This window comes from Cetorhinus maximus, chromosome 5 (assembly GCF_964194155.1).
Source record: "Cetorhinus maximus chromosome 5, sCetMax3.hap1.1, whole genome shotgun sequence".
NCBI lineage: Eukaryota > Metazoa > Chordata > Chondrichthyes > Lamniformes > Cetorhinidae > Cetorhinus > Cetorhinus maximus.
The window spans coordinates 172,152,952-172,172,686 of record NC_135883.1 but is presented as its reverse complement, the minus strand read 5'-3'; the positions used below and the strand labels follow the sequence as shown (position 1 = coordinate 172,172,686).

The window sequence follows — 19,735 nt, the reverse complement described above, 5'->3', positions numbered from 1 at the left end:
TTCCATAGTTTGCAGATGAATGCAGTCATTGGCCCACCCGGCACTGGATTTGCAAGCCACTTTCCATCTCTTCAATTCTGCATGCAATAAACTCTGCCTGTCCTTGAATGTTACCAAAACAAAACTCATATCAACCCACACCTGGAGACACACTGGAATATGGTCAACACTTCCCAAACCTTGGCAGCCATCTCTCTCAAAAGGCCACCCTTGATGAGATCATCAGACATCGGATCAGCTGCGCCAGCTCAGCCTTCTACAAATTGTGCAGCAAGTGTTTGACAACAAAGATCACGACAAATCAACAAAAATCCTAGTGTAGAGTTGTTGTCACCAGACTCCAGTATTGCAGTGAGACCCAAACTGTGCATCAGCGACACATAAAAGAGGTTGAGAAATTCCATCAGCAATGTTTCCTCCACATTCTCCAGATTAAATGGGAGGACCGGTGAACAGGCAATAGTGTCCTTCTTGAAGCCAGCTCGAGCAGCATTCAGGCAAAACTGACATAAAATCAACTTTGATGGACCGGTCACTGTGTGGATGGCTGCAAACCATATCTCCCACCTGGCCCTGTTCTCTCAGCTCTCAAATGGCCAAAGGGGAAGACAAAGAAAATGCATCAAAGACACTGTGAAGCTCTCATTGAAGCATTAACAACTGGGAGAAGCTTTCCTAAAGCCTTAACGATAAGACAGAGTGGCAGTCTCCTCCTGAGGTCCCCAGCATCACAGTTGCCAGTCTTCAGCCAATTCAATTCACTCTGCGTGATATCAAGAAACGGCTGAAGGCACTGGATACTGCAAAGGCTATGGACCCTGACGATATTCCGGCAATAGTACTGAAGTTTTGTGCTCCAGAATTAGCCGCACCCCTAGCCAAGCTGTTCCAGTACAGCTACGACACTGGCATCTGCCTGGCTATGTGGAAAATTGCCCAGGCATGCCCTGTCAATAAAAAGCAGGATAAATCCAACCTGGCCAATTACTGCCCCATTAGTCTGCTCTCAATTATCAAAGTGATGCAAGGTGTTGGCAATAGTGCTATCAAGCGGCACTTGCTCTGCAATAACTGTCACTCAGTTTGGGTTCTACCAGGGCCATTCAGCTCCTGATCTCATTACAGCCTTGGTCCAAACATGGGCAAAACAATTGAACTCTTGAGGTGGTGAGAGTGACTGCCCTTGACATCAAGACCGCATTTCACCGATTGTGCATCAAGGAACCGAGCAAAACTGGAGTTAATGGGAATCAGAGGGAAAACTCTCCTCAGGTTTGAGTCATACCTAGCACAAAGGAAGATGGTTAATGGTTGTTGGAGGTCAATCAGCTCAGACCAAGGACATCAATGCAGGAGCCCCTCAGGCTAGTGTTCTAGGCCCAACCAATTTCAGATGCTTCAATGCCCTCCCTTCCATAAGCTCAGAAGTGGGCGTGTTCACTGATGGTTGCACAATGTTCAGCACATTTCATGAGGACTCAAATATTGAAGCAGTCCATGTCCATATGCAGCAAGACCTGGACAACATGCAGACTTGGGCTAATAATTGGCAAGTAACTTTCGCACCACATAAGTGGCAGGCAATGGCCACCTCCAACAAGAGAGAATCTAATCATTTCCCCTTTGCATTCAATGGCATTACCTGCATTGAAACCCTGACTACCAATATCCTGGGAGGGGGTTCCATTGACCAGAAACTTAATTGAACCAGTCATATAATTACTGCGGCTACAAGGGCAGGTCAGAGGCTGGGAATTCTACAGCTAGTGACTCACCAAAGCCTGCCCACTATTTACAAGGCACAAGTCAGGATTGTGAGGGAATACTCTTCACTTGCCTGCATGAGTGCACCTCCAACAACACAAGCTAGATATTATCCAGGGCAAAGTAGCCTGCTTGACTGGCACCCCATTCACCACCTCCAATGTCCATTCCTCCCACCACCAAGGCACAGTGGCAATAGTGTACCATCTACACAATGCATTGCAGCAATTCACCAAAGATCCTTCAACAGCACCTTCCAAACCCGCGACCCTCTATCACCTAGAAGGACAAGGACAGCAGATGCATGGGAACACCACTACCTGCATCTCCCCTGCAAGCCACACACCATCCTGACTTGGAACTATATAGTCATTCCTTCACTGTTGCTGGGCCAAAATTGTGGGACTCCCTCCCTAACAGCACTGTGGGTGAACCTACACCATATGGACTACAGTGGTTCAAGAAGGGGTTCATCACCACCTTCTCACGGATAATTAGGGATGTGCGATAAATGCTGGCCTAGCCAGTGACACTGCATTCCAAGACTGAATACACGACAGAGTGTATTTAAAAATTGCCAAAGATGGTCTACCATGTTGATAAGAATAAGTTGTAGAGTAGATTTCAATAGGATTGAAGAAGAGACTTGCACAAAGGCTCATTATATTCACTACTGGCAGTACATAAAACTAAGACACAAATGCAGTTGAACTTTGCACTTAAAATAGCTCATTTTTTTAATAACACAGTATAATTTAACTACAGTTTCTTTTAATTGTTCCGTTCAATAGCTTACATTATTCTTAGCTTTATTCTGAAGTATACAGTTATACCTAACACAGGATATTGAATGCTAATCATCTTAGCCAATCATTGCTGCAGTTCCTCAGGGTTGTGACCTAGACCTAATCATCTGCTTTCCTCCATCATAGGGTCAAAAGTAGGATATCTGAAGTTTGCAGAGTGTTCCGCTCCATTGACAATTCCTCCAATAATGAAGCAGTCCATGCTCAAATATAGCAAGACCTGGACAGCCGTCCTGAAGCACCTCACCAAAGCTTCTTCAAACCAGTCACCTCTACCACCTAGGACAAGTGCATGGAAACATCATAGCCTCCAAGTACCCCCAAAATCCTGACTTGGAAATCTGTTTCTTCAGGTTCTGAGTTAAAATCCAGGAACTCCCTATCTAACAGTGGTACTGTGGGGTTATCTTCATCACAGGAATTGCAGTGATTCAGGGACACAAGGGCGACGAGGTTGGGCAATAAATACTGGCCTTGCCAGTGACACCCACATTCCGTAAATGAATAAAATTTCAAAGTCATCTCACAAATTTTTCATTCATGGAGTCACTGTAGTGGTGCTTATGGACATGTACATTGATGCACTGGCATTGTTCCATATCATGAAGGCATTTGAAATAATAGCATGCGGTTTGAGTTCAAAGTCGTTCAAGTGATGAGCAAGATCTAGCTGCAAATGCCCTCTAAGAACAATGGTGAGCCTCATCTTTTGTGGAGCACTGTAGATGTTGCTGGATTGCAGTCTCCCCTCAACTTCCTTGGAGTGATAAGGGTGCGTATGGACCTCCAGTATTAGGTTCCAGATGGCCTACCATTCACCACAAGTTCCAGGTGGTGATTAGGCATCAAGTTCTAAAATCATGTTTTGTTGTTCGCAGGGTTGCACTTCGCTATAGTGATGACACAAGGCCTATAGACGTAGGTCCACAGGATAACAAAACTCATCATGCCCTAGTTTGTTGCCCAAAAAGTATAATGAGCACACAAGATTGGAACATGTATAGCAGTATATCCATTTGACCACAGTCCCTTCAGTGCTTTCCCCCTTGAGAAGGGTATAATTTATGGACCAACTATAGTATAATGCTTAACCCAGGGTCTGTAAATTATAACTAACTGCTGAATGACTTCTATCACTTTTAATACTCTATATTTAACACTTACTTTCATCAGTGGAGCTTGGTTGAGTAGCTGTGCTTAAAATTTAGATGGCACTTATAGGGGGAATACCAATGGGAGAGAAGAGGCTTCAATTTGCTCTACTCCAGACTGGCATTTAAATATTAACTTGATCAGGAGGCATTTTCTATTCCTTTCACCATTTATAGCTCACCCTATGTACAAGGATTTGTGTTCAGCAGCACTTTCCAGCTGGCTACATCACATCCACATGGATGTTCCTTTTTTCTCAAAGGTACAATGCAAATAAATATAATCTAATGTTTCTCATTAAAATGAATGGGAAATCAAAGGCAAATTGTGACTGAACTATGGTTAACAGAAAACAGTTGAGAAAATTGTGAATAAAATAGATCATGGTGAAGAATGAACATTTTGCATCAAGTCTAAGGTGGCTTATGAAAAATCTTCAATACCCATATCATAGAATAGTCTTGGCCAATACACAAAGCCCGTTAAAATAATTTACAGCTTACAGACAGCTGGCTTACCTGAGGGAACTGGCGAGGGGATGGACTTAGAGGCCCCACTATTTTCAATGGGATCAATAGTTGCTTGAGGTCATTGCCATAATGATGTGACATTTTAATGGACTCAAAAATTCACATCCTGGGTTGAGGCCATTTATAATTGGCAAATAAAATAAATAACATTTTAAAAAAGTACATTGCAATAAAAATTATAGATATTATGAATTTTATGCACATTTTACTGGCAAACCAAGAGCAGGCAGAATGACAGGCAAGGTAAGAGCACAACTTAGAGTTCAATAGTCAATCATGGCTGTTGTCTTATAACCCAACTTGTTCAGGTTGGCAGATTTTACCAAAATATTGTGTGTTACCTTGTGGTCCAGTCTGTAATTGCATCACATGTTGGACTACACGGTCCAGGCGCACTCTGGGCACAAATGTAATGCCAATTTTACTTTAAAGGTTCAGTAGCAGATCGACTAGGGGGTCATCCCAAGGATGATTTCATAGATCTCTCTGCAGCCTGATGTGCAAAGAACTGTCCCTCTGTATGAATGTATTAATAATTTGCTTGGATGTCTCATGTTGATCCAAGATCCATAAACCAGGCACAGCCAGAAACCCTTAAGCAGCAAGTTAAGCCCCTAGTATGAAATCAACAGTGGGCTATTGCTTCCCAAAGGCATCTAATATTTTTCAATTTAAGGGTTCTTACCCTGACAGGACTTTCCCTGCTTCACCCAAATACAAAGTACCAACATGTCAATAAACCTTCCTCAGATGGCATGATCACTCCAAGACCCTTACAAAACTCTAGTTTGATCGATACATGCATTGATCGACAACCAGCAAGCCTTTGAATCACTTATGCATCATTTAACTCTTAAGAAGATTTTATGATTTATTTTCTTTTCTCAATCACATTGCACAATGGGCTTGGATCTTCATGTTGGTTTCTCAAAAAAAATCTGTGTGGAGATCCAATTTTGGAGGAAGCAGTATTTTGATCTTATATGCGAAGCAAAAAGCTTTGAAAGAACACTAGAGGACATAGCCAAAAGGAACTCTGGCAAAACTAACTCCCGAAATTAACTAGAGCTTTCCTTTCAAGAAAATTTTAGGACTGGCTTCTAGCAGATACATTCCTCACCATTGTAAATAACCCTTGCACGTTACATTTTCTCAATCAAAGCATTGCTCCTGTTTCCCTGAAAGATCTGATCTTTAAACACAAATCACATCACTATTCAATCAGATAAAAATCAAAAATTTCACCCTGACCAGCACAACCTCAGGATCAAAGTGGTGTTGAAAAGATATCCTGCAACACAAAAGGTAAGATTTATATCTGCAATCCCCATAAAACACTAGACCCTGCTGAGAGTTGGGAGACGAGGTACAGAAAGACAGTAAAATAATTACGGTGGTTTTCATAGACAGAGGCACAGAAAGACAGTAAAATAATTACGGTGGTTTTCATAGACATTCTACAAGCAGAGCCGAGACAAGACACTGTTGACTGACCCTGAAAAACCAAGATAAATAAAATGCGTAAAAAGGAAGAGAACCAAGATATTGAAAATAATATAACCACGGTTAACTTTTTTTCAATATTGGCATTGCACACACACACACAGATCCCAGTCCCGTTTAATTTTCATTCCATCACAACATAGATTATGTTTTCTGGATTCTAAATTTATGTTTTGCTTTGACCATATTAGTTATATTCTGTACAAAAGGCGCAAGTAACAGTAAGAGCCTTTTCCCCAAGATTTTAAAATTTTCTCTAAAACTCTCACCAGTTGTGTTATTTTAAGTCAAATAGGGACAATAAACTATGAAAATAACAGTGCTCCTTGCTTCCCTGAAACATGCCAAACTTCTATTTGGCCACTCCAGAACATTCTGCAGCTGTAAACTGATCAAAGACGAGACAGATCCTTTTACAGTTGAATGGAGTAGCTTTATTTATAACATTTTAACATAGCAATTATGCAAATAAGTATCATCCAAGCAACTTTTGATTACAATCCATCAAGTTCACAGAGTTTTTTTTAAACATTACTGTTTAGAACAGAATCATACAGGAATTGCCAATGATACTGTGATATTTTGTTCAGACAGAGGGGAAATGAGTTCAGTATCTTCCTTTCTTGGTTTCTGTTTCATCAGTTCTGCATTGCTCTATAGACTGCAACGGAGGAAAGTTACTGCATCACAGTAAAATTATAAAGCATAGCATTTACGAAAAAAGTGAAAAATCACAATTTTGGTCCATGCTCTTGTCCTGTCTTACCAACTCACTTCCCACTCATATAAGATACACTGGTGAAGTCTATCTATTCAGTGAAGACAACACTGCAGAATTGTGAAACAAGGGAACAAAAGACAGACACACAGACTTGACTACACTTTTTAATGCACAATATTGGGAATAAAACAGAATGAACTATAAACTACTTAAAAAACATCCAATGTTTTACCATAAGTGACAAGATGATTTCTTCTGGCCAGTACAATAATGGCAACCAATTACAGGAGAGCAGTGTGTTTTAAAAAATTGTAAATATATTCCTTCAACCCAGTTTACAAATGTTGCAACACAAAGCCTTCTGTCTTCTTAAGCAGCTTAAGTCGTGGTTTAGAAATATCCTGCACTTAATTAAACATCGATTTTTTTTTCTGAAGTGGAATGCCTGCGCCCTAGGTGCCTGTTACAACATAATGCAGCACCATGCAAAAAGAAAAAAATTACAATGCTACACAGCACTTACAAAATGATTGGAAACCTTGGCTGGAACTTTTACAGCATGCATACCTAAAAACAGGGAAAAAAATCACTCCCCCACACCAAAAAAAAACTCAACTTCTTTAAAAAATAGTCAGGAAGGCAGACAGTAGGAGGATACAAAGCTTAGGCCCTAGTCTGCAAATCAGAACATAGAGGGTTTTGTGTGCCTCATTATCTGTTAATGAATACAATAACCATCTAGCTTTGCAGATATTTTGCTCTTCTGTCAGTGTTACTTTCCAATTTTACTTTGTTGACCGAAGGTTTCTTGCACTTCTGCGACGCGGCTGCTTGGCAGATGCCTGAATGTTTGCAGATTCATCTGATTCACGCTTCTCAGTTGTTTTATCAGGGGTCTGTGAGCACAAAGCACTCTTTACAGCTTGTGCTGCTCGTCTGGAGGAGGTGCGTGAGCTACCAGTGCTCTTGCATTCCTCTCTAATGCCTGCCTTGCTTCTGCCACCAGCTTCTGTTGACTGTGAGCCACCTGGTTTACTTTCCTTCTGTGCTATTTCTGATGTGTTCACATGAACATTCTGAAGCACTGGCGGCTGCTCTAGGGCTTTTGCTACACTATCTGCTACCTGCACTTCAGGGTTGAGGGTGCTAATCTGACTATTACCATGCCTGGTTTGACCTGAAATACTAACTCTATCAGATTCAGACAGATCTTCTGCTTCAGGAAAGCTGCTCCCATCATGATCTTGATCCTGCTTTGTGTCTGGGAAACTGACCTCACTATTATCATGCTGCTTAGCCTGTTGTAAACTGCTCATTTCCCTACATTGCTCTGCAGGACTCTGAACACTCTGCTCACTACTACCAACTTGCTCAGCCTGTTGTGAACTGCTTGCATCTGTATCTTGCCCCCCTGTAAAAGGGATAACCCCCTCACTACCACAAGGTTTAATCTGCAACGTGCCAGTCAATTTTATTTCTTGCTGATCTGGGATAGGTCCACTCATCACATGGTTATCACACAGACCAGTCTGTCGTGAACTGCTTATTTCACTGTTTCCAATTTGATTTACTTTATGGCCATCTATTTCTTCAACCTTCACCTGCTCCACTGCACCAAATTGTTGCGGCTCCACAATGCCATCTAATATTGGGGCATTTGCTTCAACATTTCCCACCTTATCCATTGGGTTGATGACACTGAAGCCAACTTCATAGTGCTGTTCGGCAGTGTTATCAGATATGAAAGCATCCACTTTTATATCCTTAACCTCACCCACTGGTTCAGAGAAGCTTAAGTCAGTATCACACTGTTCTGTCTGATCGACAGTGCTGCCTAAGGCAGGGACATCTACTTCCACATCCTTAACGTCATTTTCTGGCTTGGAGAAGCTTAAATTAATATCACACTGCTCTGGTTGATCTACAGTGCTGCCTAAGGTAGAGACATCTACTTCCTCATCCTTAATGTCATTTTCTGGCTTGGAGAAATTTAAGTTAATATCACACTGCTCTGCTTGATCTACAGTGCTGCCTAAGGCAGGGACATCTACTTCCACGTCCTGAACGTCATTTTCTGGCTTGGAGAAGTTTAAGTCAGTATCACACTTTTCTGCTTGATCTACAGCGCTGTCTAAGGCAGGGGCATCTACTGCCACATCCTCAATGTCATTTTCTGGCTTGGAGAAATTTAAGTCAGTATCACACTGTTCTGGTTGATCTACAGTGCTGCCTAAGGCAGGGACATCTACTTCCACATTCTTAACGTCATTTTCTGGCTTGGGGAAGCTTAAATTAATATCACACTGCTCTGGTTGATCTACAGTGCTGCCTAAGGCAGGGACATCTACTTCCACATCCTTAATGTTATTTTCTGGCTTGGAGAAGTTTAAGTCAGTATCACACTGCTCTGGCTGATCTACAGTACTGTCTAAGGCAGGGAGATCTACTTCCACATCCTTAATGTCATTTTCTGTCTTGGAGAGGGTTAATTCAGTATCACACTGTTCTGGCTGATCAACAGCGCTGTCTAAAACATGACTGTCCTTTTCCATATCCTTAACCTGTTTTGCTGCAGTAGGAAAGCTTAAAACAGTATCACACTGTTCTAGATGATGTTCTGTAGTACTATCCAATGTATGGACTTCATCTCTAACCTGTTCAGCTTGACTGGAGATGTTTAGGTCATCATCCACAGCACTATCTAGGGTGGGAGTATTATCAACATCTCCAACTTCTATTGCAGTGAGGATGCTTACATTCCTGTCACCTGTGTCAACAAATATAGGAGCAACCATTTCTACATCCTTAATCTCAAGTGCGTTTGAACTACTTAAATCATACTGTTGAGGATGTTCTGAATGGCTATCTGATACAATGGCATCGACTTCCATGTACTTAACTTGTTCAACTGTGTTGGAGATGTCATATTGTTGAGACTGTTCAGCACTGCTATCTAATTTGGAGATAGATAATTGTACATCCTTAACCTCCTTGTCTGTATTGATGTTCACATCATCACACTGCTGTGCTTGTCCTACAGTGGCTTGCAGGAGAGAGGCATTTGCTTCTTCATCTTCAACTTTTTCTGATGGATTGGAGATATCCAAGTTGCCATCACCCTCTTCTGGTTGTTCTGAAATGCTAATCATCCATTTTCTAGCTGGATTCCCTTGCCAAGCAGTCATTTCATCACTTTTACTTTGCAGTTCTGTTGTTGAGATGCTCAAATCATAATCTTCACTTGGCCCCATGTCTTGAGCATCAGGTATATCCCTGCTTTTAGATTGCTCATCTGTTTCAGTTTCACTTCTCTTATCTGGGACTGCACACTTGGGAACAACCATGGCAGTATTTTCAGAGTGTACCAGTTCTTCAGAAGGTTTTCCATCCCCGTTCTTGACTTGTCCTGCTGCTGGCTTCAGAGTGCCAGGCACCAATTTGGCACTCTGTGCATTGCTGCAAAGTCTGTCAGCTGGGTTCTTCCCTGAGCTACTGTAGTAAATACCATACAAATCTTTAGCATTAGCAGCAGCCAGACAGGTTTTGGGTTTCTCTGTTTTCTTACTGGAGTCAGTGAGAGACACAAGTGGTGGCGGTGGGCGTACTGGAATAGCCAATATGGTTTGCTCACATGCAGAGACTCCAGGGGCTGGTTCTTCAGCCAAACGATCTGGCTCTCTAGATATATCCAGAATACTTCCCTTCAAAGTCACTTCCTCTCCACCAAAGGCCCTGGAGATCACATCAGGAGGTAACAACACTCCAGCCTTAACTACAGGTAATGGTTTGTTGGAAGCCCCTGAAGACCTAATGGAGAGGAATGTGTCCAAAGGTGCTGGTTTGTTGACAGATGACCCGCTAGCCTTCCTCAGTGGCATGTTAGCCACAGGAAGGTTGGGCCGAATTTTTGCCTGTGTGGTAGTGCTCACTGAAGTGAATGGTACCCATGGGGTTGTATGAGCAATAAGAGTTTTGCCCGAGAGTTTAATTTCAATAGTTTTGGAGGCAGATTTTCCTGCCTGTCCCTTGCCATCGTCTTTCTCCTTGCCACCTTCACTATTTTCGTCCTTGACTCCCACTGTGCTGCTTTTCTCCTCCTCTTTCTCAGGTTTCTTCCAGCAGAATTTCCCAAAGGATGAGCCTTGTTCCTCATCTTTCTTGTCTTCAACCTCATCCTTTTTCAGCATCAGTTTTATACCTGGCTTGCTACTGAGTTCTATTTTGTGGGACGATGAACGGTCACTTCTTTCCTCTTCCAACTCAGTAACACTCTCGCGCTCCTCCATATCCAGTCTGATCAGCTTTGCCTTCCTCTCATCACTTTCTTCTAGCCTCTTCTGTTTCTGAACCTCTCTCTCATCATCTATTTTCCTTTTGAGACCTGCCTGACGCCTGCGCTCTGTCTCCGTAATCACTACTAAGCCAGCTTGGCGGTCTAGGTTTCTTCGCTGTTCATAGACAGGATTCTCATTTAAGTATTCCTATCAAAAAAATGTGAAAAAAAAAGTTGTTACTCTAAGAAAATACACACCATCTACAGTTTTAAGACAAAGAAAAGTTTACTTACGTCTCAAACAACTCATACTTAAAAACTCAACAAAACGTCAGCTGCTCTGTGCATTAATTCTTCTCCTTGCTTAAAGGAAGTAAAATAGTTTATTTTTTGGGAATTTAAACACCCCCTCCAACTCCAAGTAATCTTCTAATATATTGCCCGTTTCCTAGAACATTTGTTAAATCTGAACAACCCTTCCATATTTCAAAACACAAAACAAATGCATGAGCAAAGATCACAGCTCAATTTTATGAGGAGGCAATGATGGTGACAAAATATGAGTATTTAACTCATGAAAATAACCCTCGAGAAGGTGGTGGTGAGCCAAGTGCAGTCCCTGTAGTGTTGGTACTCTCCTAATTCTATTAAGGGAGGCAGTTCTAGTATATTGACCCAGCAATGAAGAACAGTGATGTATTTCCCAAATCAGGATGGTGCATGATGAAGGTGATGATTTTCCCATGTGCTTGTTCTCCATTTTCTTCTAAAGGCATGGGTTTGGGAAGTACAGACTCATCATGGGAACAGAAAGAACATAGGCGAAGCATAAAGCAATTTTTAAGGATACAGGCTCAGCATAGGGCAATTAAGGATGCAGGTTCAGCATGATGATGGCAAGTTAGGAAGGACACAGGCTTGGCATGGAGAACTGGAGGTGGGGGGTGGGAGGAGGATTACATGAAGCAGGGAAGAGGAAGGCTAGAGGCAGGGAAGATGAAGGGTAGAGGCTAAGCATGGGAAAAGATGATACAGGGATAGCATGGATAAGACAGGGTTAACCGAGGTCTTCAGTAAATTGACTTTGGAATCCCTTTATTACTTCCATTTTCTTTTGCTCCTCTCTTTCAAACTTGAACATGGTAGGTGGATACACTTTATTTTCCTTGGGGAAAAGATGTGCTGTGGGAGGGCTCCATAGGCAACAGCAACCCTCCAGCAGAATACCATTCTTCACATCAGAGACAAGACTTGAATACCAATGGGCCCTGTGACCATTAGGGGGCTGAATGGAAATGAAGGGGGTGAAAAAGGAAAATCACACCCAAAGCAAATTCAGCCCACTTCAACCAAGAGCTGAAATATAATAAATACAGCACCAAGGATTAAATATAGGAACTTTTGGTCTGTATGGGTCAGTCTGACACCATAAAGTGCTTTTAGTCATCAAGCTGTTCTCAGATTCCAGTAGAGGCCTGGTCTTTCAATTATAATTAACTGGAGACCCAGCAGTGGTAGCTGTGCTCAGTTGGGTGGAGGAAGTGCAATTTAACGACTAATGTGCAAGGTTTCATGGAGCCAGCATCATGGTACAGGTGTTTGCGCACACACATGTATACACATGTAAACACGTGCACACACACACGCGAACATGTGTGCAAGGTGGATGGCTTTAGGTTACATGGTTGAAACACTTTACAATTTCTTTTTTTAATAAAAAAATACAATTGCACAGTACATTATACACTAAGCCTCAATGATATCCCATGCTGAAATTAAACATTTAATCAAGGAAAGGAAAGTACATCCCAAGCACCATACTCTGCCACAATAAACAACAGTGTACAGGCGTTCCTGAACTTTCGCACATCCAGAAATATCATCTTCAAGAGCTGTATTCCTCCATACAGTACCCGAGTTATTAAAAAATTCTCTTTAACTGACATGGTAGGAAAGAAACTTCTAACATGACAAAGATCTTTCTTAAATGCTTAGAAAAATATCAAATTGAAGAATTCAAGTTCCCATCTTACATGCTTGTTCTGCCACTGAGGGCTGCAGCAGCTTTCAGCAATGAAGGTTACACCTAAGGTTACTGCTGATATTACCCAAAGATCATGCTTCAATTATTTTGTCACTTTAGGCTTGCAGCATTGAGTAGGAAGACAGAAAAGTATCACTACTCATTAATAGGGTTATGTAACACCATTTCATTTCGCAATGAATTACCACAGGTCATCCATTCATTTACAGTCCTTGAAAACCTGCTAAATGGGAATACCACTGAAGTATTTATTTTATATGTATTCATATTGTAGTAGAGCCAAGAAGGAACACAGAAATCCCTGTTTATACATGTATGGGGCTGCAGTTAAAACTGTTTTGTACACTAGTTGGTCCATAAAGTCAAGACTGGTCAAAAGTAGCTATTTTTGCTTCTGTGGAATATTATTCGACATAAAAAGACGTATTATACCAATTACTGAGGAATACTCCACCGCATATAGTCAATTATTGAAACCTCTCCAATACTAAACTTGTTTTGCATCAGACAACAGAACAGCTCCAACAGTCGTTAATGGCATCACAGCTGCTCTCTCTGATCATTGTGTACCTTGAACACAGGTATTAGCATTTCCTGAAACGCTTCAGAGATTATTTCCATTAACTGAAAACGAAGAGAGATGCTTCGTAGAAAATGTAAGTGTCTGCCCCTATTGCATCACATCTGCAAAAATTCATTTTGAAAAATAAACTCAATTGAAACAAACTTGCATTTCTACAGCACCTTTCACAACCTCAGGATGTTCGAAAGGGCTTTAATGTTAATGTATTACTTTAAAAGTGTGGTCCCTGTTGTAATGTAGGAACTACAACTTGGAAATTATGGAGACATCATTGTATGCCATACAGATGAAAGTACATATATGCCTCACAGAGTATGTGCTATGTGCTTTAGGTAGGTGGGACACATAACTAGTGCACCAGTAACTCAAGTGCACTATGTTCCCAGGTTGCTTTCTCCATTCTGGAAATGCTTTATAATCTGCTTTCTTCCTAACCTTATACTTATCATTGTGACCACGTGATTTGACATGATCTTCAGCACAGATCTGATCTCCATAGAACTCTTCACAGAGCTGGCAGTAAAATCCTGTGACTGGCATCAGGAATTCTGAACCTGAGACAAGGACAGAGATATACAGTCAGAAGATTAGATGAAATACAGAAATGATTTTGTATAATGAAAGTAACAAGAACGCAATGCCCAGATTTTTAATATATCTAGCTGGAGTATTACCTTATTCTAAGCTATAGATATCTACAAAATACCACCCTAATTAAAGCACTTCTGTTGGTTGACAGTCCCCCTTTTCCAAAAGGCAATGAATTGTTAGAACACGCCTTATAGTCATTCAGATTGCTGATATAATGGCTGAGTGGAACCCCAATGATGAACGGGTTAATTGATCACTTGGGCAACAAACTGAATCTAGTCCCATCCTCACTGATATCTGCAGATGTACATTTTTAAGTGGGGTTAGTTATATAGAGATTAGGTTTTTGCCCATTTAATCAGTAGGGTGCTGAAGCTAACTGCAGCAACCCCTGCATCTGTATAGCTCAAATACTTGGATGGATAAACTCTGGTTATCACCCAAACTAACCTACCTTAACTATGAGATTTTCCCAACCACAGATGAATCTCTTACATATAACCATGCTGCAGCACGAATTTTGAACAAGAACTGGAAGAGATTAAAGGGTAATACTGCAGAGTTGTATCAGGATCTCACATCCCACTGGCCAAGCATAAGTTCCTGTCCTACTTCACTGCATGAAGGGTATGCAAAGGAATTATAGACAAATACGTAGGTGATTTACAAGTAAAAGTTCAATTCTCCAACTCCCCCTTCCTTCAGGCAGCTGCTACAGCAAAACATTCAGGACAGATGGCAAAAATGAAATAAGACTCAAACTCACCTTTTGCTGGCATTGTTATTTTATCAGTTCGCTTAACGGAGCCATTTTTGTCTTCACTTGGCATCTTTGCTGTCCATGGTCGATCATAAGGATCCAGTGTCTAGTTGCATAGTGACAGAGGCACACGGTGGATTTGCACATTAATTTATACAGAGTACAACAGGTATATACCAGGAAATACAATTAGTTGTTACAGCACAATAGTACATTACAGGTGTGTATCAAATGTTTTTTTCACATTGTAGATTATCGGTGTACATAACTTGCTGTGGAGAATGCAAGAAAAAGATTAGACTGGAAAAGACTAAATACGAAAGACTAATTGTTTTTTGAACTGCTTCAAACAAAGAAAGCTGTATATTAGTGTGAAAAGACAATTTCTATTTAGAATGTTGGGTTTCATACCATGTTTCATTTATTGCATGTTGAGTTAGCTATCGGAAAGGGTTTGCAACTGGTAATTTACTTGTACTGAGAGTTTGGAAATGAACTGCAAGCTGACTTTGCAAGCTTTGAAAACCGAAGAGATGTCCACTGCTCCAAACACAGAACAAGAGGTTCCCGTGTAGAAATAGCAAGCATGCAGTTTGGTGCAAGCTAATTTTGCATACTTAAGTTTTTAAGTTACACCTCTTAAAATAACAGACTGAGGGATATCACAGGAGCCCAACATCTGTTCATAATCTCCAATCAGCAGTTTCTGAAATGCTTTTCTGAAATGAAACAAATCAAGCTCCCTCTCTTCCTTTTAATACTAAATTTAAATTCGATATCTTTTTCCTTTAATTCTAAATTTAAATTTGATATTTCTCTTCTCCCCTTCATTTCAACATGAGAAAAGCACGACTGAAATATAAAGCTTAAGTTGGATGCCAAATTCAAAACTTAGCATATAAAATTCAAGTTAATAAGCCAACATACTTGTGAAAATGTAGGTTGATTTTGTTGTAATAAAGTTCCAGAATTTATATAAAATTTTCTGGATTTTTCATTTTTTAAATTCTTGTATAGTTTTCCCATTTAATTCTTCAGTTTTGGAGAGTTTCATTCTTTACAAAACTTAAGGCTTGCCCCTGTTGCTATTTCTTCCTTGACATTTCATTTGACCTTTTCTCCTGACTGATCCCTTATTACCAAACCATGAAGTATACCACCTCACACGTTTTGGTATTTAAAAGTCAAGGCTTTCCTTGGTCCTCAAATTCTCTCATTACTTCAAATGTTATAACTGTGACCAAGTTGATCCTGGGTTTTCTTCTTCATCAGCTATATCTTGGTGCCATCTAAACATCATGGTTGCTCAAAGCTTTTTTTGCAGCATCACATTTAGATTTTCACAAAGATTAATAAAGTTTGTTTTGCACCTTTCCAAATGCACAATTAAAAAAGTAATTTTTAAAAAAGTTTCCAGGGCTGTATTCTTTTTGTTGATTTTTCAGCTTTGGTGGGAAATTTTTAAAATTTGTCTTTTGGGGGTCAACTATTTTAACTTCCCAGAGTTTTCCTGTTTTGACTCCATAATAATAAACTCAAAACTTCTCTATTTCAAATTGCTTTACTTGTCCTTTTATTTAATTCAGTTTCCAAGCAAATGATAACTCTGCCCATGATACAATTTCCACTGTGTTGCCTACATGCAATGTGGCTTTTCAAATTAATTCTTTTGCACAAGTATCAGAAAACAGTGTACATACGCACCTGCCTGTGTCGTTTGTTATGCATGTGAGTGAAAAAGTCGAACAGTGTCCCACAAATGGTGTTGCAATTTTTGCACCAGTGGTTCCCTGCATCATAGTATTCGTACACACCCCCAGATTCAGGAAGATTCTCACGTAGCTTCTTTGTTTTAGCATCCAACTCCTCCAGAGATCCTTTTCTTGTTGAAATCTCCTGTATTAAGACCCACAAGAGAAAGTCATATACGAAAGCATGATTCAAAGTTTCAAACAAGTCCAAATTCACATGGTAAATCCCTAAAAAAGGTCGTCATGATATGATGATAATGTGCCTTCTGGCCTTTCATCAGAACTGCTGGAATTGCAGTTGGGTGATATATATGGAAGAGTCTTGGACCACATTCATAATTTACAGCTGGCTGCATCAGGACAAGTGTTTTGGAAGGGTGGGGAAGAGGCCTGCAGGGCAGAAAGAGGAGGCCAGGATGTTTTTTATAGATAGGGGCTCAAACACCTTTGTCAAGAGACCTGGGAGTAGGTGTCCGACCCATTCACTGAACCAACAAAAATGTCTGCTACTGCAGGAGGAAATGAAGCCAAATACAAAATAAAAATGTAAACAGAAATGCAATTTTTCAATTAAAACAAAATATGGTCAAGATTATATCATGACGTCCTTTATATGGGTCCAGCTTTCTCAGTGTATTTTGATGAGTATTTTTTGAATAAGTGTTTCAAAGTCACTACCTTTGAAGATGACAACTTTTCTTCTTTTAGCAGAACCTTTTCCAAGAAATCATCTTTCCGTTTGTCGGACGATTTTAAACTTTTATCTTGAATCACCACACCCAAGATTTGAGCCACTTTCTCCAGCTCGGATAGCTTTTTAACCGTCTCCTCAACCTGTTGGCGAACTAAAGACATCTGACGCACAATGTCTTCCTGTAGCTTGCCATTTTCAACTAGGAGAGGGTCCTTGTGTCCGTCCTTCTCACGACGTTTCTTTCTTAGCAATTCCCCTTTGCACGTTTAAGGCAGAAGGGAGAGGTGAAGATTTAGATTCAAAACTTATCACCTCACTTAATGCCACTCTCGAGTATACCCCCAGCTTACAACAGTGGATTCACCAAGTTTTTCAGCTTCTTGTATCCTCCATTGACCAAGAATGTAGGCCAACAAAGTTGCTGCATAAGTTCAGAGACAACTGGTGTTCTGTGGATACTAAGCTTGTGGGTTCAAGCTCCACCTGGAGGGGTGGGGATGAAGCACAGATTTGTTAACTACAGCAGAAACGGTTACACTAAAAAGGCTCTGTCCTGAATATCTGAAGAGGTCCCTTCTGCCTCTGTTGGTTGGTAGCACAGATTCCACTTAGTCAATACCCCAGCCAGATGTCTTTGGACTGCTGTTTTCCTCCCCCTATCCCCAGTGTGTCAAATGTAAAAATCCTGGAAGTAAACTGATATTTGCAGTGATTCTTACCTTGTTACAAAGATGTGTTCATAGCACAGTACGCAACTGATAGCTCCCCTTCCTAAGTAGGGAACCCAGCACAGTAGCAGCCTGCACAGTGGCTACTACTGGGACTTGAAGTACACGGAAATGAAAAAAGTTGTTTTTTTAATATACTATGAAGTAAACAAATCCCACAGTAAAGAAAAAAGGATGGCAGGTATACAGACAGTAACAAGCAGTGGCCAATCACAATTATTTTATGGAGTAGGGTTTTAAAGGGCAGGGTGGGCTGTTTTAAAGCAGCTGGTCAATAAAAGGATGACAGAAATAAACATTTAGAACTACTTCGGTATCAAACAAGCAGAACAGTTTAGCAAATCAACATAGTCGGAAGGTAACATGTGGCAGTCCCCTGCCAATTTCTACCTTGTTGTTTATGAAGCTTCTGCAGCTCATTTGCAAGATAATCCAGGCGTTTCTGCCGAGCTTCTTTCTCTTTGAGGAGCTTCCCTTTCTCTTCCAGAACCTGAATTGAACCAATGTGACGTTTACTTTACATTGAACAAGCACAGAGCATCACAACTAACTCATCAAGCAGATGGTCACTAAGCCCCAGTCTAAGTAACCATTTACTGAGAAATACAGAAATGAACTCAGCAAGAACTTTCACTTTTGGGTCTAGCATTGAAAGCAAGATTAGGTTGTGCAATAAAGTCTCATTCAACCTGGGGCAGGGGGAGGCAGCAGAAGAGAAGGTGGGGGGGGGGAAAGAGGAAAACAAAAGGGATACACACACACACATTATCCTTGGCACCACGATGTACAGAGCACAACAGAGGCTGAATGGCTCCCTTCTGTGTCAAAGTTTCTATTTTTCAGTGCTGCCACAACTAATCTCACCCAGCCCAGTGTGGTTAAAATCTTACTCTGGTCTTCACTTCACTGATGACATAATCCACCAATGAGCCAATCTTCACATTCCAATCACTGTCATCTAGTGTCTTGAACAATAATGACAGCTCAAAGAACTCCCCAAGCTGCCAAATTCTAACATCACCAGCCCAGAATAATCACTTAGTGCCACTAAGTGGGCAAAAATCTGGCAGATGGAGTATAATGTAGGAAAATGTGAAGCTGTTCCCTTTGGCAGGAGGAATAAAAAAAGTATTACTTAAATGGAGAATGACAGCAGAATTCCAAGGTGCAGAGGGATCTAAGTGTTCTCGTACATAAGTCGCAACAAGATAGTGTGCAAGCACAGCATGGAATCAAGGCAGCTAATGGAATGCTATTGCGGGAGGAATTAAACATAAAAGTAAGGATATTATGCTTCAATTATCCAGAGCATTGATGAGACCATGGGCTGAATCTTCTGGCTGGCGTGTGGGTGGCAGAGCCTGCATGTCAGCACTTAAAATGTCGCGCGAGCGTCCTGACGTCAGCGTGCGGCATCGCGATGTTTCGGTCGGCGGGCGCGCTATGCAGCGCAACGCGCGCCCATTAATTAAAGGCCTTGTTAAGGCCATTAACTCACCAATCGACCAGGATTTTGAGGGGCCGGTGCGAAGTTTGGCTTGGTGCACAGGCCCAACGAGCAGGCAGGTAAGTGATTTTTTTAAAAACATCATCCAGTGGTGGGATGAGGTTTGATTTCTGTTTTTAAAAAGTTTACTAAAGTTTTTGCGTACTTCATTAACATGTCCCATCTCATGTGACATTTTCACATGATGGGGACATGTTAATTATTTTGTTATTTTTCTACTTATGAACTTTCATCACCTTTCAGCGATCTCCCTGAGGCACCACTTAGCTTCAGGGAGACGTGCGCACTCTCGCAGTTGGGGAATCTGCCCCACATCTTGAATAATGGG

General features: G+C 41.0%; 1 protein-coding gene across 3 annotated transcripts in view; it reads right to left on the bottom strand.

The window, feature by feature from the left end:
• Positions 1–6,166: 6,166 nt before the first annotated feature.
• znf318 (zinc finger protein 318) overlaps positions 6,167–19,735 on the bottom strand; it is a 78,901-nt gene continuing 65,332 nt past the window's right edge. For 2 of the 3 annotated variants that reach the window (XM_078542804.1, XM_078542803.1), the window contains 6 exons: positions 18,291–18,390; positions 17,157–17,428; positions 16,432–16,623; positions 14,734–14,833; positions 13,812–13,930; positions 6,167–10,957 (listed from right to left, as the gene is read on the bottom strand). In XM_078542804.1, the coding sequence (XP_078398930.1) occupies positions 7,262–10,957; positions 13,812–13,930; positions 14,734–14,833; positions 16,432–16,623; positions 17,157–17,428; positions 18,291–18,390 (4,479 nt within the window). In that variant the 3' untranslated portion in view covers positions 6,167–7,261. The remainder of the gene's footprint in view (positions 10,958–13,811; positions 13,931–14,733; positions 14,834–16,431; positions 16,624–17,156; positions 17,429–18,290; positions 18,391–19,735) is intronic. The other variant, XM_078542805.1, reaches the window with a different exon arrangement.